A 25,464-nucleotide genomic window follows, 5' to 3' on the forward strand; every position below is an offset into this window, starting at 1 on the left:
GTGTGAGTAGTTAACCAAGTCTTGTTTTTCTTCCAGTGCATGCAGCTTTGCGTTTCTATTATGAACAGAAACGCTTAAAACAAGCAAAGATAGATCAGAAAATCACACTTAATTTTTGGGGGGACATATTGAGATATTCCAATTTTTTTCTTCCCGCTTTATTTGTTTTGGGGTCGTGCTCCTCAGTAGTTCGCACATACTTCAGTTATGCTTAGATCCACTATCTGAATGATGGAAGTTCTCCCCCTTGCTAAAAAGAATCATTTGAGTGTGAGATGAGGAATAGATCACCCTTTCGATATCCCTCTCACTCTCCCATATATAGGATGTTACCTATACGCTTCTTAAAACAGGAGTGGGCAAGGCTAATTTCTGCATTGAAATAAAACAGATCTCTGTATCACGGGAGTGCGTTGTGTTCTTGCCCGCCCAAGGGGAAAGTCCGCTTCTGACTAGGTTGTTGCAGACATTGCAAGGGGTGTGCCCTCTCTTGAATGAGATGGTCAAAGGACATCTTCTCGCAGCCTTGGTTTTGCAGTCGGTGGTGTTTCAGGCGAATTCTGCGTAACAATCAATCAACCAGTCCTAGGTAAGAGAGCTGCAAATAGAGTAACTGAAGCATACGGATTCTGCAATCTTTATCGTGATCACTTACATGTGACATGGCCGACGCTTTTCAATAGAATGGTAATGGATTTGGCTTTATGCAACAGGTTGTTTTGCACGCAAAATAACCTTTGATAGTACAGTACCCAATATAATGTGCTGCATTTCCTAAATACTTCTAAAGTCTCAAAGGCGAGACCTATTGGCTATGCCAATGCTTGTTATCTCTGGGGATTATCCTGCCTCAGCGAGAATAGATTTTAATTATGCTATTGTACTCAATTGCTGTTTGTCTCTGCACTTCTGCCTTTCAGTAGAACATGTTTTCTAGGTGTAGGCCGCTTACTTTGACATTCTCTTTCCATAGGTTGTTTACACAGCACCCCATCAGCCGATCTCCAACAATTCTGTGATGAGTAGGGCTTTAATGACGTCACTAGAGCCGTAACTAGAGCAGTTGACCAAGACCCGGAAGTTGCTCAGGAATTCATTGGATTTGTTTGAGAACATCACACTTAAATTCAATAGAAAGATCAAAATAAACACTTTTCTTTGCAGTGAGAAAAAAATGAAGTATTCGCTTTTTAGGTCTCGCGCCTAGCGTTGCAGTGTGCAGCACGAGACCTCTTGTATGGGGTTCTGAAAGCTGACCACACACTTGTGCGTTTGATCAGGCTATCGCCGGCTGCCATTGGCTTTAATGTTTAAAAAAAAAAAAATAAGGTATGCAGTTGGGCAAAGGCGGGCGCATGTCCTGCCTTTGCTCCGCCCATTCCCACCGGTGTCTAGCACGCGCATCAGCGCGGCACAGAAGACCGGCTCTCTCGCCCCCGCTCCTCTGTGGTGCGCGCACACCACTAGTTTCGATTTCATGCTACACCCGGTCAACAATACGCTCCGTGCAGAGGGCGTCCAGTACATGGGAAGACAAGGTGCGCCAATCGATCTCGTGATTGTGGCCTGGTGGTGCAAAATGACAGAAAGCCGACCCGTGTATGTTAATCGCATGTGCCGCAGGTGAAAAGAAAATGTCGGCCACGACTGCCAGCAGCGCCGGCCTATGTGTTTGAGAGTCTCGGCTGGTGTAAGGAGTAATGCTGGGCTTCTAAAACATGGAATGTCTGCAGAAGTGTTTACCGACTCACCCACCCCCTGAGCTGTCCAGGTGAGAGGCGAGGAACAGCGTTGTGTGGTGGGCTGATCTGAACGTTCCGGGGAGATCACATTGCTGTAATCAGACCAAGCTGGGCCGTGTAGATGCGGGATATGCAGCAGACAGCAAGCACCACTAGTAACGCACAATATAAACTAGCTGCAGCCAGCACACAAAAGGGGCCATAGTGAGAGCCGAAGTTGCCTGCTCTGCAGCCAACGACTATTGCTGCTTCCCAGCCCGAGATAGTAAAATGAACACGACATGAAGGACCTTAAGCACGACAGCAACTAGCGCACACTTCAATACTCGGACGCCCAGAGACAGGCTGACAGGCGCTCATGATGAAAAGTGGCTGACTACCTGGCATATGAGACTAACATGCAGTGGTAGAAGGTAGTGGCGATGAAATTAGACTGCACTTTCTGAAGAACGGCCCATTTACCCCAGTGCACACCGACAGGGATTTGCCTGTCCTGATCTACAATAGACACCCTGATCCACAATAGACACTAGCTACAGCGTGTATGATTTGGCCAGAACTGCGATGCTGAGCACAGCATAGTACACAAAGCGGAGGTACAGGTTTCATTAAACCCCAGCTGAGGCACCGGACACTTGATGGTGAATTGCCATCCTCTCTAGAAGTGCTACCACTAATAACTCTGTTGCAGGATAAGAAGCCCCACCAGCTTGCATGATGGTGACACAGAAGGCCTGCCGCTAGTTAAAAGGAAGGATCAGGCATCTGGCGCAATCCGTAACCACTGGTTTAAAGGGGAACTCAAAACTGGTCTCTATCGGGCTCTGTTTTGGACTCTGGCACAGACGGTCCTTTTTTCCAGACTGCAGGGGAAGGGAAATCCTTTAAAGAGAGTCATTTTCTCTCTGGATTTCCCTTCTCTTTTTTTTTTTTTTTTTTAAATAACTTTATTTATTGGTTTCAAGCAGGCAGTCTTACAGGCAAACAGACCCACAACCGCCCATGTGCGGCCCTACCGACCCCAATACTTGTTTGAGATGGCAGAGCCCAAGTGTACGTAGCCGAAGCCAATTACTAAGGTTTGTGTCTAAAAAAGAAAATGTCCAACATTAGGTCCAGCACGTAGCGCATATTTGAAAGAGCCGTACTTAAGTCCATTCCCTGGTCAGACCCACTGCCATTTCCCCCCCCCCCCCCCCCTCCCTCCCCGGTACCGGTGTGCAACTGCACCATGTGAGCATGTCAATGAGGTATCTCCTAAGCTGTATCCTTGGACAGTGGGGCGTCAGTAAGTCTGCCAGTTCTATCTCTCACTGTCTATGCCCAGCCGAGCGCTCCATTGGTGCCGGTGGGCGTAACAGGAGGTATAGGTCAGAGTGCTTCGACAAAAGCCACTTCTCATAGGTCGTAAGGTGTCTGCTAACCAGAGGGCGCGTGTCGGGGTGAAGTAGCCAATGGCGAAGTTGGAAATATTGAAACCTTTTGGGGTCCTTGATCCCGTGCCAAGTAGACAACTCAGTGTAAGGGAGGAACCCGTTAAGATCAAAGAGGTGTCCTGCAGATCTACAGGCCGAGGCTCGCCACAGTGGGAACGCTCATGTTTCGAATCCTGGGGGGAAATCTGGGTTGTCAAATAAGGGTGTGAGAGGCGAGGGAAAGGAGGTAAGGTTCCGCTGGGTCACCACCGCGTCTCACACACGTAGTACGGAGCGAGTGATGGGAGATCTGTTGAGGTACTTTGGTCTATCCGAAGGTTTCATGAAAGGTATCTTCCACAAAGAGAGGCCAGCCATCGCTCTGTCCTGGAAGAGCCATCTTTTCTCTGACTCAGGTCGACTCCATTCTACAAGATAACGAAGTTGCGTCGCTCTATAGTATGTCAGAAGATGGGGAATCCCCAGGCCCCCGTCATCCGGGGGTCGGTAGGCGTAGTCTCTACGTACCCTCGATCGTTTCCCAGCCCAAATAAAATGGTGTATCTCTTGTTGCAATGAGCGAATATAACGCATGGGGGGTCCTACCGGAATAGTCTGAAATATGTATAGTATTTTAGGCAAGATTGACATTTTGACCGCTGCTACTCGGCCCAACAGCGACAGGGGGTGAGTCTGCCACCTGTGAAGATCCCGAGTGATTTGGGAAAGGAGGTTGGAATAGTTACATGCAATTGTTTGGTCAGTGGACGGAGTCAGAGTGATCCCCAAGTATGGGTTCTCCGTTTGGGGTCGCAGATCCCCGAACCCCAGAAACGTGCTCTCAGCAGCGTTCTCGTTAAGGCCCAGAGGCAACAGCATTGATTTCCCCACGTTGACTTTAAAACCCGAAACTTTGCCAAAGGCAGTCGGCTCCTGCAAAAATGCTGGGAACGAACGACTGGGTGTGTCAAGAGTCGCTAAGATGTCGTCTGCATATAAATTAACAGTATGACGTTCCCCCCCAAAGGGGATACCAGAGATGTTGGGGTTGTCCCTGATCCGTTGCGTTAGGGGTTCGATGTAAAGCGCAAAGAGCAGAGGTGAAAGAGGACACCCCTGCCTAGTGCCTCGCCGAATGTCAAACGGCCGGGAACTGATCCCATTGACCCGGATCGCCGCTTTGGGTTGGTTGTAGCAGCTTGCGACCCAGGCCCGAAACCTGTCCCCATACCAAAACGCTCTAATGTTCTGTCCAAAAAGCCCCAATCCACCCTGTTGAACGTTTTCTCAGCGTCGACTGAGAGTAAGATAGCATCCAGTCCCATATAATGGGCTTTGCCATTTGGTATTGTTCCCTTCTCTTTTTGAAACTGAGGTGCAGCGACATTGTCGTGGTGCCAACCGGGCTTTAAGTGGAAGCCTTTTCAATATTATATTCAAGCCACAGTTGTTGCCTATTTATTTTATGCAACTAAAAACCATTGACAAAGCTAATAGTCCTGATTTCTTGTAGGTATGATGTTACTTATATGGTATATCTGGATGTAATGGCAGGAATATCAAAATACAAGTCGAGCGTTATTAAAGTTATTAAAGTTTGAGCTATTGGCATTGCTAATAATAATGCAACACCAATAGCTCAAACTTTAATAATGCGAGACCTATTGCATTGCAAATGCTTGTTGTATTTAAGTCCTGTGATATACTTAATGAACTGGTAGGGTTGAAGAATTATTAGAAAAGGTGTTGCTTCAATCCTTTACACTTGTTTAAGGAATAGTGGATGCTGAGGTCAGGCGTACCATGCATAGATTCTGTTTCTTTGGTCTTTAGTCTATGATGTAACAAAATTGATGACTGGCAATAAACCAATAATATATCAATGCATGTAACTCACCGGAATCCACAAGTGTATGATAACACTGCTCTTGGTCCGTATCTTGAGACTTTATATGAGAGACGTAAGCGTAATCTTACATCACATGAACACTAGAAGAAAAAATAACCTTTGAGCTCCGCTCTCGTCTGTGTAGCCCGACAATGAGGTGGGCGAATTGCAGTGTTACTTAGGCAATGGTCCTGATGGCCTCAGTAAATATTATGGAGAATATCTGAAATGTACAGATCTGATGTGGCACAAGTTCTCTCACCCCTGTCCTTGCAGCCGTTCTTTCTTCCTCACAGGCTGGTATTGGCCTCTCCCACAGCTTCTCATCAAAGTTTACTCTACTCCTATGTGGGTTTTTATCAGAGTTATTTAATTATTTCTGTGTTTGTACAGTGCTACATGGTGCCTTGCAGTCACTTCAGAGTCCTATCAAAGTCTTTAATGTACAGGTTGGTGAACAGATGGGAGTTAGAATTGTGCATCCTTCTTTGTCCCTTAGATAAAAGGTCTTGAATATGAGAACATAGTACAGCTGGTTGTGTTGGACATTGCTAACATTCTTGGAACTCAAGTGATGGGACATTCGTCTAGGATAGTTAAAAGCTCTCCACAATAATTTGGAATGAAGTGAACATAAGCATTTCACCATCTTAAACAATAGAAATGTTCAACCTAATACTGAAGTTTTGTATAGAGCTGTCTCTGTTTAATAAGTTCTAAAGTGAACTGAACCTACTGCCTGTAGGAAGGTGGATATCTGACTATGGTTACCCCCAACTTTTTGCCTAGTGTCTAGCTGGTTTTTCGACTTAGTTGGCCTGAGATCCTGCCATTCAGGGTCTCAGGCTGTCTGCTCTCTCTTTAAAATGGACTCCATGTACCCTAGGTACATAACCAATTGGTAAGGATCACCTTATTGGACCCTGTACAGTGTACCCTAGGTACCCAGGGCATAGGTGTACCCTAGGCCTCCCAGGGGCTGCAGCATGTATTATGCCACCCCTGGTCTGGCCTTCCAATCAGACACAACTGGCTGATCACTCAGCTGGGGCAAGGTCGTGTAATCACCCCTTGCTTAGATATAGTATGCCTATATCTACCCTTATATATAGACACATGTGTACCTATCAGTCACTCCTATGGCAGGCCTTAACAATCCTGGAGGCAGAGTGCTTGGTAACATGTGAGATGGTGCTCTAGCATGAGCTGAGCCTGTCTGCAGCTTTCGGAACCATGTCCTTATAGCTGTTCTATGATATAGCCTACCATATACTCTTAAAGTGCCTTATAATCTTAAACGGTTATGGTAACTATGGTTTGGCTTTATCAAAACATGTCGTGTAAGGTGTCTAACACTTTGGAATAATACCCCCATACCATTTCTGGTGATGAGGATATTATTCCTCCCTTCTAGAGGGAGAGACATGTTAAAATCCTACTTTGCTGTTTAACTCTAACCAAAGCCTCAGCATCACAAAATGGATGCTGCTGCCACAGACACAAGTCTGACCTCCTGCTGCTGGGAGTGATCCCAGCCAGGGAGGCCTGGACAATAGGTTTCCTGCTTGGGGAGGTGCTAGCACCTCCCCAGACAGCCTTTAGTGTATTGGGGCAGGGTGGGCTGAAAGGAATGAGACATGCCTGGGGCACACAAGGTGTTCCTTGCATAGTCCAGTTCAAACCGGCGCTGGGGCACTCCAGCCCCAGCTCTGGCGCGAAACTGGACAAAGGGAAGTGGGTGTAACCACCCCCTCCCAGGTCCCACCCATAAGGCGTGACCTAGCAGGTATCCCAGCCCCCCAGATTAGTATAAGAGTGGGAGTTGGGCCTCAAGACTTTAGATTATCCTGAACCTGCAACTTGAACAGAAACTCTGGACCTTCGACGAAAGAAGAAGACTGAAGAATCTCCCTTGTAGCCAAGGAGTGGCTACCCTGTGCAAACAGGCACCATCAAGAGACTACCCTTTGCTTTGCGACCGTTCTACGAGGAACCGACTGCAGAGCCCGACCAGAGCCTTGACTTCCAGACTTCTCCGACCCTCATCCACATCTGCAGAGGCGACGAGCGACGTGGGACCGGCTACCTGGGAAAAGTGGCTAGTAACTTACAGCGCAGCTTCTGAGGTACCCTCGAAGTTGTGCACCGGGGATTGAGAAGCCCCAACCCCAAGCACCATCTGCACCGAAGATCAGCCCCCCACACTCCACGAGTCCTGCGTGGGGCCCTTCAGCATTTTCCTGCTTGCCGCGCCTGTCCGGTTGCTTGCCCGCTGGCTAGTGGCCTCTGTGACGACGCACCCTGAAATCTTCTGCGCTGGTTTGGCTCCTCCAGACTGGCTCCCGCTTCTCTGCAAAGAAGAAGCACCCCAGACCTTCCTGGTCTGCACCAGAAGCAAGTCCTCTGTTCTTCGTGGGTTCCGCTTGCCAAGGCTTGGTGAGTCCTAGTCCAACTTCGACGCCGCCGACAGCAAGAGCCTTCGTGGGACAGCTCGCCTCCTGGTCCTGGTCGTCCTCGACGCCTCCTGGTCCTCCTGGCTGCAGCGACAAGCTTCACCTTCACCTGCAACTCTTCACGACAGCGCCTGGTTCCTTCCTGGTTCCACGTGGTCACTGGCTAGTGACCTTGACTCTGTCCCCTCTGCTTGCAGGTTTCTTCTCTTCTTGATCCCAGCCTTGGGATCCACCGGACACTCTCCCCTGACTGCCTGTCAGCATCTTTCTTCAGGCATCCATAGGAGTCGACGACGAAAACGACGCATCTTCACCCCTATGCACCCGCAGCCTGTGGGCTAGGTAACTTGGGTACTCCGGTGCTCATCAGGATAGTGACTATCCTAGTGTCTAGTTTTCAAGTCTCAACTTCCTAGCTACTCCGGAAGTGTCCTAAATCTATCTATTTCTAAACTGTAATATTGCTATTGACTTTTACGCATTACGCGTGAGTGTTTCCACTCTGCACACGAATCCCGTGGGCCTCCCACTTCCTAACTAACGCTAGTGTAGTGTAGCCCCAGCGATTCCCTAGGCCTAGGCCTATTCTATTTCCGTGACAGTGGTTCTTATACCACTTACTTAGTATATGGTTTGCGTGGCCCCTAGGGCCTAACTGTATTACTTACCTGTGTGACTTACTGTATGCTTAAATAAGACTGTGTTGTGCTTACCTCTAATCTCATAAAGAGTGCTGAGGGTTTGCTTAGAATAAATACACTTTATTTTATATATATATCTGTTGTGGTGTCCTTTCATTTGGTATTCAAGGGATTATATCTGGTATCACAGCTGGCTTCACATGCCATTCAGAGTTTAGCCTAAGACTGCTCTTGTCCATGCTACCACTAGGATAGCTGGTCTATAAGGTTGACTTTACAACCAATCACCATAAGGGTATTTGGACTGATATAAGGTGTACACTATAACTAGTGACATCATACATCAGGCCAACTTCTCACACTGCCGATGACCTGCACGGGTTTTATATCTAGAACCTTAAGTATGTCTCTGCAGAACTGAGATGAATGTTGTACCGGCAAGCTTTAACTATAAACTGATTCTTGTTATATTCGTTTCGCCACAAAGAATAACCTGAATTGTACAACCAGATCCCTGTTAGTGCCTGAGGTTGCCAAGGACCTATCCCTCAATTGTTCAGTAATAATGGAGAGGCAGGGCCCTCTAATAATGGTAAACTAATTTGACACAATACTTTGTTTGTTCACTGCAAAATTGTAGGTCCCTTCAAGTCTGAGTTGTGTAGGAGAGATGTACTCAATTGTGGATCTTGGGTTGTGTAGAGATCTCCTTTTAAATCTTTGTTTTTGTTGGGACTTAAGCTTGAGTGATTGGCCTAATGTGAAGGCTGGACTATGTATCAAGATAGTAGGATTACAGCCATGTAATCACAAGATAGTAAAATATTTGATAATGGCCCTTAATAACTCCCCAAATAGTATTTGGGAAAGGACTGTACCTCTTAGTTCCCTGGGATTGAGGTGGTGGAGCGTCACCAATTGTAGCCTTTGCCAGGTATTTTCTGAGGCCACATCAGGCAGCCACTGAACAAGAGCATCTTGCCCGAATAAGAACTCGAAGGCATGAAGGAGGCTTTGTGTTGATCTGGCATTGAGTTGTTTTCCAAGGACTTTTCTAGACGCAGAATGTAAAATTCAAATGTTAGGCATGAATGTGCCTTATGGGTAAAAGTTGAGTAACAGAGAAGGCACCATTTAAAATTAGTTTAAGACTCCTGCAGAGTAGGCTGAGTTTGGTTACCGCAACAGCCCAAGGATGTTGACTCGCAGCTGCGATTGGCAGACTCTGCAGGTCTAGTTGGTGTCTTTATCAGGTATTGGTGTGTATTTGCTAGCTTGTTTGTCGATCAATGTATCATTAATGCCAAGGCTTCCAAAAGCAAACATTGCAACCATACATATTTCAATTTTTCTTGCTTCCAAAATGAAATCCGTAATCTCAATGGGGTAACCCAGTTTTGTGCAGAACCTGGGGATAGATACAGTATGGGAACAGCGGTTCTGCCACATAAGGACAATTTCTATTTCTGCCCCCCTTTCTCGGTGGGAATTAACAACATATGTGTAAGCGGCACACACCTGATAAAACAACAATTTTGATTCCTCTTCTGACTCCGAGCAGCCTTGCTGGAGATATGGAGGTCTAATACCTGACGTTTGTGGGTAATGATAGAACCTAGACAGGTCCAGGTCTATCATCAGACTCGGTGTTTGATAGATACCAATAAGTATAATTGCTGACTGCTCCGAGCCTGTGAGCCGGAGAATGAGCGCCTAATCTTCCCATCACTTGGAATTTCTATGGATAATTGAAGTATATTTCCGGATACATCCACATCATCAGGAACAAGACACCAGAGTACTTTGGGACCAATTGAATTTTCATCTAACGGAAAGTGCAATCTATTTGATACAATATACAAGGGCATACACAACAGTTTATTGTCCTAAAGAAGACCCCATTGTGATTTTTATGAAACACGCACGCGAACATGGGTCGAAACGTCGGCGTTCTAGAACTAGCATGTATTCAGCGCAGCAAGATCAATTTATTCAAGTAGTATTGTTAGGGCTTCTGTGGTTGCAAGTAATCTAAGAAGAAATATGGTTTCATTTTTGATGTTTTAGTCTCTTTGTTAATATCTGTTGAGTTTTTGATGTGTAGTGTCACAATTTGTCACCATTTTTATGTCACCAGTGTGAATATATTTTTGTATTGTCGTGTATGTTTAATATTGTTAATTTGTATTTTTGTTTATCCCTTCAATTCTTTAAAAATATAAAAAAAAGATTTAATGAATCAAAATTGTTGTTGTAACAGGTGTGTGCCGCTTACACATATGTTGTGAATTCCCACTGGGAAAGGGGGTCAGAAATAGAAATTGTCCTTGTGTGGCAGAACCACTGTTCCCATACTGTGTCCAAAATGAAATCTGCACCGGAAGCACTAACTTTCTTTGAACTTTCACTACTGTTCCTGACTTTTGTTTTGTATTATTAGGCTTTGGACGAGTTTAAAGAAAAGAGCCCAATCGCTGCTTCCTGTGGTCTGAAATTGGCAGAGAAATCTCAAACATCTTTTATCAGAAGTTATGGGCTTCAGCTTTTACAACATGTTGTCAAGTAAGCACATTTATCTTACATGTTTTTGCTACCACTAAATATCCGAGCTTCTGCAAGACCTTTTACCGTTCATTTACAACAGAAGTTTTTGTAGGTCCATTTTCTTCCACAGATGCAGCTGGTGTAGTCTAAGCTAAACAATTTTGCACAATGGGGGGGAAATTTACCTCTCGATACTTATTATAGCTGTATCTACTCTAGTCAAACTACCAAGTTGAACCTTGCATAATTCATCCTCCCGCTTGATTTCTTTATCGGCATAATGTAAAATTAAGTTTAGGTGTTGTGTTTAGAATTCAAATAATTAAAACTATAAGTTGGAAAATAAGATTGGGAAAGTAGACGACTAATTCATCCAGTACCCGTATTTAGTATTCACATTAGGAAGCCACAACCAAAGACCACTGACGAATACACCAGAGGCAACCAACATATTGTAGCCCGGTGTTTCCTAAACTGAGGGTCGGGAACGTCCTGTGAATAAATAAAGATGCCTTTAAATTATGTATTTATCGTGTCACATTTCCTGGGCTTCAAAAACAGAGGTCAGATGTCAGTCAGCCAAAGTCTGCTGCTGCTTATATTTTTTAAATCTCACCTAGGCAGTGTTTTCGCTGTCTCTTCGAGACATGCTGTATTCAGGTATGGACTTTAAGTTCCTCCCATTTTATACCCATCTTTTCAATTGGCTTCTATTACTGTCCTTTGTAAATGGTGGCTTTTGATTTGTGAGTAGGCTTAGTAGTCCCTCCTTAGTACCTCCCTCTCTTCTGTTGTTGCCTTCCATAAGGACAGCCCCTTTTACGTGTCCTTACACTCTAGGTTTTATTACCAGTTAGTGAGCTCTATTTATTTAATAAATTAATGTTCGAGGCATATGAGCTGCAGATCACACACTGAGGATAAGATCGCCATCTGGTGTTGGGCTCGGATGATTGCAGGTTGTTGTTGTCTTCGGAGAAGTCTTTGGTCACGAGGTTGGTGACTCCTCCCCTGGACAACAGTGCGCATGGGCATCCACTCCATCGGCAGATTGTTTTTTTCCGCCATTGGGTTCGGATGAACTTTTTTCCGCTCCAGCAGAAAACTTCCAGCAATCAATTTAACTCTTTAATCTTCATTTCATCGACGTCGACATCAACTCGGACCGGTTCCGGAAGCGGCTGATGGACAGGACACCCTTCAAAAAATGCCCCCAGTGTGGAGCGAAGTTCCCCCACAGTGACCACCACGAGGTTTGCAACCTCTGCCTGTCGCCGGAACACAACGAGTCCACCTGTCCAGCTTGTTCCGCTTTCCGTTCGAAGAAGACCCTCCGGGACCGAAGAGCTCGACGCCATATTATGGCCAAACCAGCTCCAGAACCGGAGGACATCTTTGCTCAAGATGTTCCCGAAGACGACACCGAAGATCTCGAGATCGTGTCCGAAGCCGACGATTCCGATGACCTCATCACTCCAGGGCAGCGTGTGAGTACCACCCCCCCTGCCCCTGCCCCATCCAAAAAAGCATTGGTCAACACTCCGCCAGTTGGGCCCAGTCGCGACCGGAAATCCTCTTCAGAAGCCCCGCCCTCGGGCCCGGCTCCGAAGACAACTAAGCCTGTGGGTGGCTCGGGCTCGAGCAAACCTCACCTAATTGTGCCTTTAACACCCTCGGCACCCAAACACCCATTGTCGGCACCGAAACAGGCTCCAAGACCGAAATCTCCTTCGGCACAGAAACGTTCCTCGGCACCGAAGTCTCCACCGGCACCGAAACGTTCTTCAACATCGATGCCTGAAAGTCCATCGGCACCGAAACCTCACTCGGCACCGAAACCTCACTCGGCACCGAAACCACAGTCGGCACCGAAACCACAGTCGGCACCGAAACCTCAGTCGGCACCGAAACCTCAGTCGGCACCGAAACCTCAGTCGGCACCGAAAAATCAGTCGACACCGAAAAATCAGTCGACACCGAAAAATCAGTCGACACCGAAAAAATCATCGGAGCCGAAAACTGCGTCCCCGCCGAAACAAGCTCATAAAGACCCGAAGCGGACGTCACAGACACCACCTTCGGAGCCAGATGATCTTTTTCGACCAGATCCTACTCAGAAGCGGATCTATATCAATCCTAAAACGGGACATGTGACTGCCATCCCATATAAAAAGCGGAAGCTGGACACTACACCTCCCCCAGCTCCCATACGGAAAAAGGACTGTGCTACTTCACCACTTCGTCCTTCCTCTCCTGTTTTACCTCCTAACCCGTCCCCCCCTCCTCCTCCTGATTCTCCTTTACCTTTACCTTTACCTTTACCTTTACCATCTCCCTATCATTCACCTCCTCCACAGGATGATAATGATGACTTAGGGGGAGGGGCGGACCCTGATTTATTTGATGATCCTGTTGACCCAAACGACCCTTTTACGTTCCCAGACCCAGCACCCATGGATGACTGGTCTTATCCTATACCTGACATGCCTGACCCCACTACCTACCCTTCCAAGCCCTCCCCTCCTGATGACCACCTAGGGTACGGCCAACTTATAAATAGGGCAGCAACATTCCACGGCGTTACTATGCACACAGACGCCATTGAAGAGGACTTCCTCCTTGATACCTTTGAGCAGTCACAAAAGACTGTTCACATACTGCCCATGATCAAAGGGGTCATAAAGCATGCTACTGAAGTCTTTAAAGACCCTGTTCGAGCTAGGGTTCTCAACCCACGCATCGAAAAAAAGTACCGACCAGCCCCGCAAGACCCTGCATACATTAAGGCCCAGCTCCCTTTAGACTCCCTAGTCGTATCAAATGCCAGGAAGCGCGCTAACTCACAGACAACTGGAGAAACGCCTCCCCCAGACAAGGAGTCTAAGCTTTTAGAAGCCTCGGGCAAACGGGTCGCCGCGCAGGCGGCTAACCATTGGCGTATTGCGAATACCCAGGCCCTGTTAGCCAGGTATGATAGAGCGCATTATGACCAACTTGAGGACCTTATGCAACATCTGCCTGAACCTTTTAAGTCCCAGGCCTCTGACCTCATCCAAGAAGGCAAATTAATATCTAATGCCTCCATTAAATGCGCCTTAGATGCAGCAGACACTGCTTCTAGAGCGGTCAATACTGGCGTCTTACTCAGACGACATGCCTGGCTCCGTATTTCCGGTTTTAAACCGGAGGTTCAAACCGCAATTCTAGCTCAACCTTTCAACCAAGAGCAGCTATTTGGCCCTGCAGTGGATACTGCATTAGAAAAAATGAAAAAGGATAATGAAACTGCCAAGTCTATGGGAGCACTGCAGTCTCATCAAAACCGGGGTTCCTTTCGTCGCTCCTTTTATAGAGGAGGCTCCAAAAACACATCAACTGAGACCACGTCCACCTTTAAAAATTCTGGACAAACATCCCCTAACAGAGGTTACTTCCGGGGAGGTTATAGGGGAAACAATAACAAAGGTCGAGGACGGGGCAACAACAACAACACCCGCACCTCACCAGCCACCAAACAGTGACTTGCCACCACTCCCCCCAGACCATTCCACTCCGGTCGGGGGGCGACTCCAACAATTCCTGCCTGTCTGGACTTCCATCACCACAGACAGGTGGGTAAGACAAATTATCCAGTCTGGCTACTGCCTCGAACTCATACAATCCCCCCCAAACATACCGCCCAAACAACGTCCAATGTCCTCGCATCATCTCTCTCTCCTCAAACAAGAAGTTCAATCCCTGTTACAAAAACATGCGATAGAACCAGTCCCCCTTCAACATCAGGGAAAAGGGGTATATTCTCTATACTTCCTCATTCCCAAAAAGGACAAAACACTAAGGCCCATACTGGATCTCAGACTACTAAACCAGTATATACATTCGGATCATTTTCACATGACCACTCTCCAACAAGTCCTCCCACTTTTACAACAGGGAGACTTCCTCGCCACATTGGACCTCAAGGACGCATACTTTCACATCCCTATGCATCCCGCTCACAGAAAATATCTACGATTTGTGGTAGATGGGCAACACTATCAATTTACAGTTCTCCCATTCGGAGTAACAACAGCACCCAGAGTGTTCACCAAGTGCCTAGCAGTCGTGGCAGCGCATCTCAGAAGACAACAGATCCATGTCTTCCCCTATCTGGACGATTGGCTCATAAAAGCCAATACATACCAAAAATGCGTTCTCCACACTCATCGCACGATTCAAACTCTCCACGATTTGGGATTCACTATCAACTACCCCAAATCCCACCTACAACCTTCCCACTTACATCAGTATCTAGGAGCAACCATAGATACATCCAAAGCCATTGCCTATCCCAGCACAGCCAGGATAGCCAGTATACAAAATCTCATCTCTCAATTTCAAACTCATCCATCTCTTCCAGCAAGAGTGTTCATGCAGCTCCTAGGCATGATGGCGTCGTGCATCTCCATAGTCCCACACGCACGACTTCAAATGCGTCCCTTACAAGAATGCTTAGCACAACAGTGGAACCAAGCTCACGGACAACTTACCGATCTGGTGTTGGTGGACAGTCGCTCACTTCGATCACTGAAATGGTGGAACACCATCAACCTGTCCAAAGGGAGACCGTTCTTAGAGCCTCTTCCACAAGTTGTGCTAACTACAGACGCATCTCTCACGGGGTGGGGAGCCCACCTCCTTCACCATACCACTCAGGGCAGATGGACCAGTCAACAAAAACTGCTCCACATCAACCACGTGGAACTCTTAGCAGTGTTCCTAGCACTAAAATCCTTTCAAATTCACCTAAAGAACAAAACTGTCCTCATACGCACAGACAACATGACGACAATGTATTATATACAGAAACAGGGAGGGACACACTCTCTCCAACTGTCCCAACTGGCACAGCAAATCTGGAGATGGGCAATTCCCCAAAACATCTACCTGTTAGCAGAACATCTCCCAGGGATCCACAACCAAGTGGCCGACCTCCTAAGTCGCCACACACAACAGATCCACGAATGGGAACTACACCCCAAGGTTCTACTCCCCTTCTTCCAAAAGTGGGGACAACCAGACATAGACCTGTTCGCCACTCCCGAAAACACAAAATGCCCAACCTTCGCCGCCAGGTTTCCACACCCACAGTCGAAGGGCAATGCCCTATGGATGAACTGGTCAGGCAGATTTGCGTACGCCTTTCCGCCTCTCCCACTAGTTCCATTTGTGGTACGCAAACTGAAACAACAGTCACTAACACTAATACTAGTGGCTCCCACTTGGGCACGTCAACCGTGGTTCACCACACTTCTGGAACTATCTTTAGTTCCACATCAAAAGCTACACCTCTCCCCGGATCTGTTAACCCAGAACCATGGAGAAATCAGACACCCAGATCCTCAAACACTGAACCTAGCGATCTGGCTCCTGAGGTCTTAGAGTTCGGTTACCTCAAATCTCCCTCCAGACTGTATGAATATCATAAAAGAAGCCAGACGCCCTACTACTAGAGCGTGTTATGCCGCTAAATGGAAACGATTTGCCATCTACTGCGCTAATAATGACATACATCCATTGGATGCTTCCATCCAAAACATCATTTGCTATCTACTACACTTGCAAAGATGCAATCTAGCGTATTCCTCTATACGATTACACCTAGCAGCCTTGGCAGCCTACTTGCAAAATAGGCAACACCTGTCCCTTTTTAAGGTACCAGCCATCAAAGCGTTTATGGAAGGTCTCAAAAGGATTCTTCCCCCAAGATTGCCACCTGCCCCAGTGTGGAATCTCAATGTGGTTCTAACAAGACTCATGGGCCCCCCCATTTGAACCTATGCACAAATGTGAATTGCAATTCCTAACATGGAAGGTAGCCTTCCTTATCGCAATCACTTCCCTGCGCAGAGTAAGTGAAATACAAGCCCTTACACTTGAAGAACCTTTCTTACAACTACACCGTAACAAAGTGGTTCTTAGGACAAACCCTAAATTTCTTCCAAAAGTGATTTCCCCTTTCCACCTTAACCAATCAGTAGAACTACCGGTCTTTTTCCCAAATCCAGACTCGGTAGCTGAAAGGGCCCTACATACCTTAGATGTTAAAAGAGCATTGCTTTATTACATCGACAGAACAAAACCTTTTCGAAAGACAAAACAACTCTTTGTTGCTTTCGCGCCACCACACAAAGGCAACCCGATCTCCAAATCAGGAATAGCCAGGTGGATAGTTAAATGCATCCAAATATGCTACCTCAAGGCTAAACGTACACTCACAGTTCCCCCTAGGGCGCACTCCACGCGTAAAATAGGGGCTTCTATGGCCTTCTTAGGCAATATTCCCTTAGAAGACATTTGCAAGGCAGCCACATGGTCTACCACGCATACCTTCACTAAACACTATTGTGTTGACGTGCAGGCCAAACAACAGGCCTCCGTGGGCCAGGCTGTCCTAAAAACTTTATTTCAAACTGCTGCAACGGATACAGGCGACCACCGCTAAGGGGAGCACTGCTGTATAATCTATCCTCAGTGTGTGATCTGCAGCTCATATGCCTCGAACGGAATATGCTACTTACCAGTATGCATCTGTTCTTGGCATGTAGAGCTGCAGAGTCACACACGCCCGCCCGCCTCCCCGGGACCTGTATCTGTTCCAGCATCCGTCTTACTTAGACATTACACATGGACATCCTTTCTTTCTTTTCTATATACTCCATCTTTTCCCATCATGGCGAAAAACAATCTGCCGATGGAGTGGATGCCCATGCGCACTGTTGTCCAGGGGAGGAGTCACCAACCTCGTGACCAAAGACTTCTCCGAAGACAACAACAACCTGCAATCATCCGAGCCCAACACCAGATGGCGATCTTATCCTCAGTGTGTGACTCTGCAGCTCTACATGCCAAGAACAGATGCATACTGGTAAGTAGCATATTCCTTGCTGAAGCAGTTACGACATTCTCTCCGGCTTTTGCAATCCGCCCTGGTATGTACTTGCTGTTCGAGGCACGACCTGTTATTCCGTGACGCTGCAGAGGAGGTAATTTGTCTAAAGTGTGCTTTACTGTGAAATGTACAACATTATAATTTTTTTAAAATTATTATTTCTTTCTTGTATTAGTGTTCGTGGCACGCCACGCTTTGCTTCACAAGTTTAAAGCTAAAGCCCAGCGTTTGCTACAAAAGTAAATAAATAGGAAAAAAAAGCGTCCAACTGTCTCATTTCTTTACTTTAGGAGTAATCGTGGCACGCTGCATGTGAGAAGTTGGCCTGATGTATGATGTCACTAGTTATAGTGTACACCTTATATCAGTCCAAATACCCTTATGGTGATTGGTTGTAAAGTCAACCTTATAGACCAGCTATCCTAGTGGTAGCATGGACAAGAGCAGTCTTAGGCTAAACTCTGAATGGCATGTGAAGCCAGCTGTGATACCATATATAATCCCTTGAATACCAAATGAAAGGACACCACAACAGATATATATATAAAATAAAGTGTATTTATTCTAAGCAAACCCTCAGCACTCTTTATGAGATTAGAGGTAAGTACAACACAGTCTTATTTATGCATACATTAAGTCACACAGGTAAGTAATACAGTTAGGCCCTAGGGGCCACGCAAACCATATACTAAGTAAGTGGTATAAGAACCACTGTCACGGAAATAGAATAGGCCTAGGCCTAGGGAATCGCTGGGGCTACACTACACTAGCGTTAGTTAGGAAGTGGGAGGCCCACGGGATTCGTGTGCAGAGTGGAAACACTCACGCGTAATGCGTAAAAGTCAATAGCAATAGCACAGTTTAGAAAACGGTAGATTTAGGACACTTCCGGAGTAGCTAGGAAGTTGAGACTTGAAAACTAGACACTAGGATAGTCACTATCCTGATGAGCACCGGAGTACCCAAGTTACCTAGCCCACAGGCTGCGGGTGCATAGGGGTGAAGATGCGTCGTTTTCGTCGTCGACTCCTATGGATGCCTGAAGAAAGATGCTGACAGGCAGTCAGTGAAGAGTGTCCGGTGGATCCCAAGGCTGGGATCAAGAAGAGAAGAAACCTGCAAGCAGAAGGGACAGAGTCAAGGTCACTAGCCAGTGACCACGTGGAACCAGGAAGGAACCAGGCGATGTCGTGAAGACTTGCAGGTGAAGGTGAAGCTTGTCGCTGCAGCCAGGAGGACCAGGAAGCGTCGAGGACGACCAGGACCAGGAGGCGAGCTGTCCCACGAAGGCTCTTGCTGTCGGCGGCGTCGAAGCTGGGCTAGGACTCACCAGGCCTTGGCAAGCGGAACCCACGAAGAACGAAGGACTTGCTTCTGGTGCAGACCAGGAAGGTCTGGGGTGCTTCTTCTTTGCAGAGAAGCGGGAGCCAGTCTGGAGGAGCCAAACCAGCGCAGAAGATTTCAGGGTGCGTCGTCACAGAGGCCACTAGCCAGCGGGCAAGCAACCGGACAGACGCGGCAAGCAGGAAAATGCTGAAGGGCCCCACGCAGGACTCGTGGAGTGTGGGGGGCTGATCTTCGGTGCAGATGGTGCTTGGGGTTGGGGCTTCTCAATCCCCGGTGCACAACTTCGAGGGTACCTCAGAAGCTGCGCTGTAAGTTACTAGCCACTTTTCCCAGGTAGCCGGTCCCACGTCGCTCGTCGCCTCCACGGATCTCAGCTCTGCTGCAGATGTGGATGAGGGTCGGAGAAGTCTGGAAGTCAAGGCTCTGGTCGGGCTCTGCAGTCGGTTCCTCGTGGAACGGTCGCAAAGCAAAGGGTAGTCTCTTGATGGTGCCTGTTTGCACAGGGTAGCCACTCCTTGGCTACAAGGGAGATTCTTCAGTCTTCTTCTTTCGTCGAATGTCGAAGGTCCAGAGTTTCTGTTCAGTTTTGCAGGTTCAGGATAATCTAAAGTCTTGAGGCCCAACTCCCACTCTTATACTAATCTGGGGGGCTGGGATACCAGCTAGGTCACGCCTTATGGGTGGGACCTGGGAGGGGGTGGTTACACCCACTTCCCTTTGTCCAGTTTCGCGCCAGAGCTGGGGCTGGAGTGCCCCAGCGCCGGTTTGAACTGGACTATGCAAGGAACACCTTGTGTGCCCCAGGCATGTCTCATTCCTTTCAGCCCACCCTGCCCCAATACACTAAAGGCTGTCTGGGGAGGTGCTAGCACCTCCCCAAGCAGGAAACCTATTGTCCAGGCCTCCCTGGCTGGGATCACTCCCAGCTGCAGGAGGTCAGACTTGTGTCGTGGCAGCAGCATCCATTTTGTGATGCTGAGGCTTTGGTCAGAGGCTAACAGTTGAAGTATGATTTTAACATGTCTTTCCCTCTAGAAGGGGGGAATAATATTCTCATGTCCAGAAATGGTATGGGGGTATTATTCCAAAGTGTTAGACACCTTACACGACATGTTTTGATAAAGCCAAACCATAGTTACCATAACCGTCTAAGATTATAAGGCACTTTAAGAGTATATGGTAGGCTATATCATGGAACAGCTATAAGGACAAGGTTCCGAAAGCTGCAGACAGGCTCAGCTCATGCTAGAGCACCATCTCACATGTTACCAAGCACTCTGCCTCCAGGATTGTCAAGGCCTGCCATAGGAGTGACTGATAGGTACACATGTGTCTATATGTAAGTTAGGTATAGGAATACTACACCTAAGCAAGGGGTGATTACACGACCTTGCCCCAGCTGAGTGATCAGCCAGTTGTGTCAAAATGGAAGACCAGGCCAGGGGTGGCATAATACATGCTGCAGCCCCTGGTAGGCCTAGGGTACACCTATGCCCTGGGTACCTAGGGTACACTGTACAGGGGCCAATAAGGTGATCCTATCCAAATGGGTTATGCACCTAAAGTACATAGTATTAATTTAGAGAGAGAACAGCAGGGCTGTGGGTCTGATTAGCAGGCCCACAGCCACATCTAAGTCGAAAACCAGTAAAGCAAAAGCAAAAAGTGGGGGTGAACATAGAAAGCAGACCCTACTCTCCTACACTGCACTTTAGTTGTAAACATCTTAAGCTAAAGCGTGCCGTGCCGCGATTGCTACAAAAGTAAATAAATAGAAAAAAAGGCGGTGGCCACCGCATTTCCTTTCCGTTTACTTTTGTAGCAGTGGTGGCACGTTACAGTTTACCTTTAACCATTTGAAGCTAAGCTGGCAAGACATGCTGTTTGCTTTCTTCAAACTGCCCTGGAATTATTTTTTTTTGTTTTGATAATATTTGTCTTCATGGGGTGTAATTCATTTTTGTGTATGTTTATGCCCTGTTATGCAGTAAACCTAATAAAGTACAATATGTTTTGTTAATGATTGTTTTCTTTTATTTTTACAACATTTTAAAAAGTCAATTTGTCTTTGGCGCACTCATTTAAACGCCATAGAGAAGGAAACTTCTTGTTTTTACCGGTGCAACTAGATTTTCGATGTGATTATGTGGATACTTAATTTGATCCTGCCCATTTTGTGTATTAATTTCCTTTTCGATTTTGTGTAGCAAGCACTAGAATTTTTACCTTCTATTTCTGCTTCGTCGGCCTTTTAAGTCAATAGCACACACATCCCATTAATTGTTTTAGTTTGCTAAACACTTCCATTAAGCATCCTGTTTGTCACCTGCATCAGAACGCGTATCATGATTATAAGCATCACCATCTTCTGTAGACTTGGAATTAGCACCCAGAACGAAAACAGAACATGTTCTTAACCACATGCTGTTCCATTTCACAGTTTGTTGCGATATTCCAGACAATGGTCAAAAGTCTTTCTTTGCTTAACACACTAGCATCCACCTTCAGCAAAGGAAATGCAATTTACTCTTATGTTTTTGAGAACTTTTGCTGGGCCCCATGGTGCAGCATAACATATTAGCATTAATCGAAAGCAGCAGAACAGTTTTTATGTAACTCTCTAAGTACAAGGTACTCTAATTCCTAAAATGTGTAACTGACACACTATAACTACACCCTACTGGGAGACTTCAACTTCCAACTCGACAACCAACTGGACCCCAGCACGACATCCCTCCTGGACAACCTCCACAAAATTGGACTCAGCCAGATCGTGACCGAACCCACGCCCTCAGCAGGACACACCCTCGACCCCCCTCTTCACAACAGGAAACTCCAACACCACCGAACTCCCATAGACTGACCATCGATGCGTCCACTTCACCTTCAGAACACCCACCATCCACAGACACCAGCACCTGTTCCCACAAAGAAACTGGACCAGAATCACCAAAGACCAGCTAACCTCATCACTCAGCAACTCCACCCCAACCATCGCGGAAAACGACTACTCCCAACGCCGCAGCCCGAACCATGCACAGATGGATCTCCGACAGCGGCAAAACCATAGCCCCCCTCAAGAAAAACAACACCACCCACGCCAAGAAAGCGAGATGGTTCACCACCGAACTTTGAAAGTCCTGATGCACTTGCCGCCGCCTCGAAAAGGCCTGGAGGAACACCAAATCCACAGAAGCCCACAACAACTTCAGAGCCGCCACCAACGCTCACCACCAACTCATCAGAAAAACAAGGAAAAAAGTGATTGAAGACAGAATCTCCACTCATGCACACAACAGCAAAGAATTCTTCAACATCAAGGAGTTTGCCCAACCCACCAGCGGGTCCTCCGACATCCCTCCTTTATAAGACTTCTGCGACAAACTCAGCACCTTTTTCCACCACGAAATCAAGAGCATCTACGACAACTTCGACGAAGACAACCAGCACACTGAACCCTCACCAACAACCCCCGACACCCTGAAGCCAGTGATCGACAACTGGACAGCCCTCACCACCGAAGACACACTGAAGACGATTAAGTCAATCCACTACGTGGCCCCCACGGACCCCTGCCCCCACCACATTTTCAACCGAGCCGCCGACACCATCGCACCGATGCTCTGCCACACCATCAACCGCTCCCTGGCAACCGCCTCGTTTCCTGACGACTGGAAACATGCTGAGATCAACCCCCTCCTGAAGAAACACTCGAAGGACCCCACCGACCTAAAAAACTACAGACCCATCTCCCTGTTCCCGTTCTCAGTGAAAGTCATCGAGAAAGCCATCAACAGCCAACTCGCCACATTCATCGAAGAACACAACATCGTCGACTCCTCCCAATCCGGCTTAAAGAAAAAACCACAGTACGGAAACTGCCCTCCTCGCCGCAACGTACAACATCCGTACCTTACTAGACAAAGGAGAAGCAGCAGCCCTCATCCTCCTCGACCTCTCAAGGCGGATGGTGCACATGCACGAGTGTGCTTCAAGTCATTAAGCAGAGCGCGGGTAACTTTCAGCGCAAGGCGTGCGCACTTGTTTTTACATGACGTCAGAGTTCTCGTACTGCTACGAGAACAGTGCCTGTAGTATAGACCGTGTTGTTATTCGCCTTGTTTTGGGAAATGTTTTGTGTTTTTGGACAGCTTTGGAAATGTTTGTCTCATAGCTTCCTTATGATGGAAGGTAGAAGCGCAGACCTCGATTTAGTAACGCGAGCTCCATGGTGCTATGCTGGGCCTGGGTGGTAAGAACCAGTGGGTATTTTCTCTTCTCTTTCCAGTGCAGCACAAATCATTACCCTCCTTATTCTCACTCTATACCTCATCTCTAGCCTCTCTTTCGTCTTTTTTCGTTAGTCATTTATGTACATTTTCCACTTTCACTCCCAGATTACCAATCTTCTTTATATTTTTTTACTTGTTTTCCTTCTTTCCATTTGTAAATGTCCAATTTTAGTGTTTATTTTTATTAATATGTGTATGTGTGTGTTGTGTCCATCCACCTCCCGGCCCCCCCGCCCGGTTCAAAATACTTGCGATTTTGAAAGACAACATAAAACCGAGTCCGATTAAGTCAAATGCTTGGGATCACACAGCGTGTTCAAGTGTAGACGCTAGGACTATTTGGCAGGTTTGTTTCCATCCTCGGCGCATCTCTTCCCTAATGGTCCAGCAGTCTGCCACAGTCACTGGGTCACTAGGATTTTAGCCCCAGTAATATTTCAGCTGAGGGGCTCTGTAAGTGTCAAAGCCTGGGCTGTGCCCTGTAACAGAAGAACCATTTTCAGCATCTCATTTCCGGAAGGATCAGTAGCTGCTGCTAAGCTTCGTGAACACAGGAGGGGTGAGTGCTGCAGGTGGTGCTATGACATAGGGCCCACATCCCATAGGGGCTCTGAGTCTAGTGGGCACTAAGGCATTTAGTAAGGCTGTACATTTAGAGGAATGTTAATGTTTTCCGACTCTAACATAGGCAGGTGAACCACAATCTTTGCCCTTTCACTACTTCCTTGGTAGCATTTAATTGTTTCTCAAGCCTGAAAAGCACAATCTGAAACTTGATTTATTTAATGTTTACATTAAGCGGCCCATTGTGTTGTGTGTAATACCTTCGTCGAGTCCTGATTTTTCGGGCAACATTGCTGCATTCTTTGAATCGTAGTTTTTGTTAGTATTGCAAGTAGGGGTTAGAAATTACTAACTGCACGTTTTTCTTAAAAATGTATAAAGTGTTGTACAGTCTACTTCTAAATCTGTTACTTCTTGGTATTCAAGTAAAAACAAATATCAAGCCTGTTCATCTGTTTTATGGAAGTGCACTGTTTCTTCACATCACACGTGAAAACAAACTTTGGCAATGCCATTGGTTTTGAGTTTTGAATTGTGTATAGAGAAAAATGAACTTCACTTGCAGGCAAGGCACGTATTGCATGGCCGCAGCAGTCCAATATTTTGGAAAATTGAACTCTGAGAAAACCAGTTATGACGTGGTGCCCGATAATCACGATGAGGCGTTTGTAGCCATTTTGTGCCGCGCATTGGATGCGCCCGTGGTTAGGAATGCAACTGAACTGTGCAGGGGCGGGCCCGGATTTAAAGCACAGAGGTCTGCATTCTGTGGGGACACGTGGGACCTTTTTTCATTATTTCTAATGTACCCTTGGTGTTCCATTGGCGCTGGGCATCTTTGTTGCTCAGGGTCATCTCCCGCCCCCTCACACACACACATGTTTAAGTGGGCTGCTGTCTCGCCTGGCTTAAGCCAGCACACACTGATACATCACGAGAGATCACATACTGTTTTCATGGACGAATAGTAATTACCGGGTAATGGTTTAAAACCTTTCCTGAAGGAACATAAAGCTGTTTTCTAGAAGTCAAGGGCACATTAAAAGGATTACCACGTAGATATGATTTTTAGATACCGCTAAAAGGGGTCCCAAATGGGCTTATGAAAAGGGATGCTATCACTTTGATGGAAAGTGCACGGTCTGACAGCTTAGCTTGCAAATAGGCCGCGCAGATTGTCGTGATCAATGTGCATTTTCCTCCACAAAGGAGGCTTGAAATCAAATGTTTTCGTGCCGTCTTAATAGCGCCAGTTCTGTGAGTCTGCAGCGTTCTTGTAAAAGCGAAGGAGCTTTAAGTCGTGGGGGAAAAAAACTTTTAAAACCTTTCTGAGTGACAAACAAAGACCAGGGCCAGTTGTATCTGATGCACAATTCAAATGAAGCTCCACAGATTGATTATGAAAACATCTTCCACAATAGCACGTCTTTGAAGGTGCTGTATTTTTAGGCTCCAAGAACCAGGAAAACTCTTACATTTAACAAGGTCCTGCTAATGCAGTGACATTGGGGTGCACCGAAGACGTCCATAAACACATGCACCCCACATTCGCTTCAGGATGTAGCTTAGTGTTTCATCTTTGGAAAGTTCCCAGGATTGCAGGTACCTTCAGTGCAGTCGGTGCAGGGGTACCGTGGCCAGGGCTAA

The 25,464-nt window shown here is 46.8% G+C and overlaps 1 protein-coding gene across 1 annotated transcript in view; it reads left to right on the forward strand.

The window, feature by feature from the left end:
* The window catches only part of LOC146816481 (exportin-5-like), a 1,583,592-nt gene that overhangs the window by 62,019 nt on the left and 1,496,109 nt on the right, over positions 1–25,464 (forward strand). Inside the window, 1 exon segment of the mRNA XM_085610325.1 lies at positions 10,580–10,701. Coding sequence (XP_085466451.1) covers positions 10,580–10,701 — 122 coding nt within the window.

Source organism: Triturus cristatus, chromosome 6, assembly GCF_964204655.1.
Source record: "Triturus cristatus chromosome 6, aTriCri1.1, whole genome shotgun sequence".
NCBI classification, from domain to species: Eukaryota; Metazoa; Chordata; class Amphibia; order Caudata; family Salamandridae; genus Triturus; species Triturus cristatus.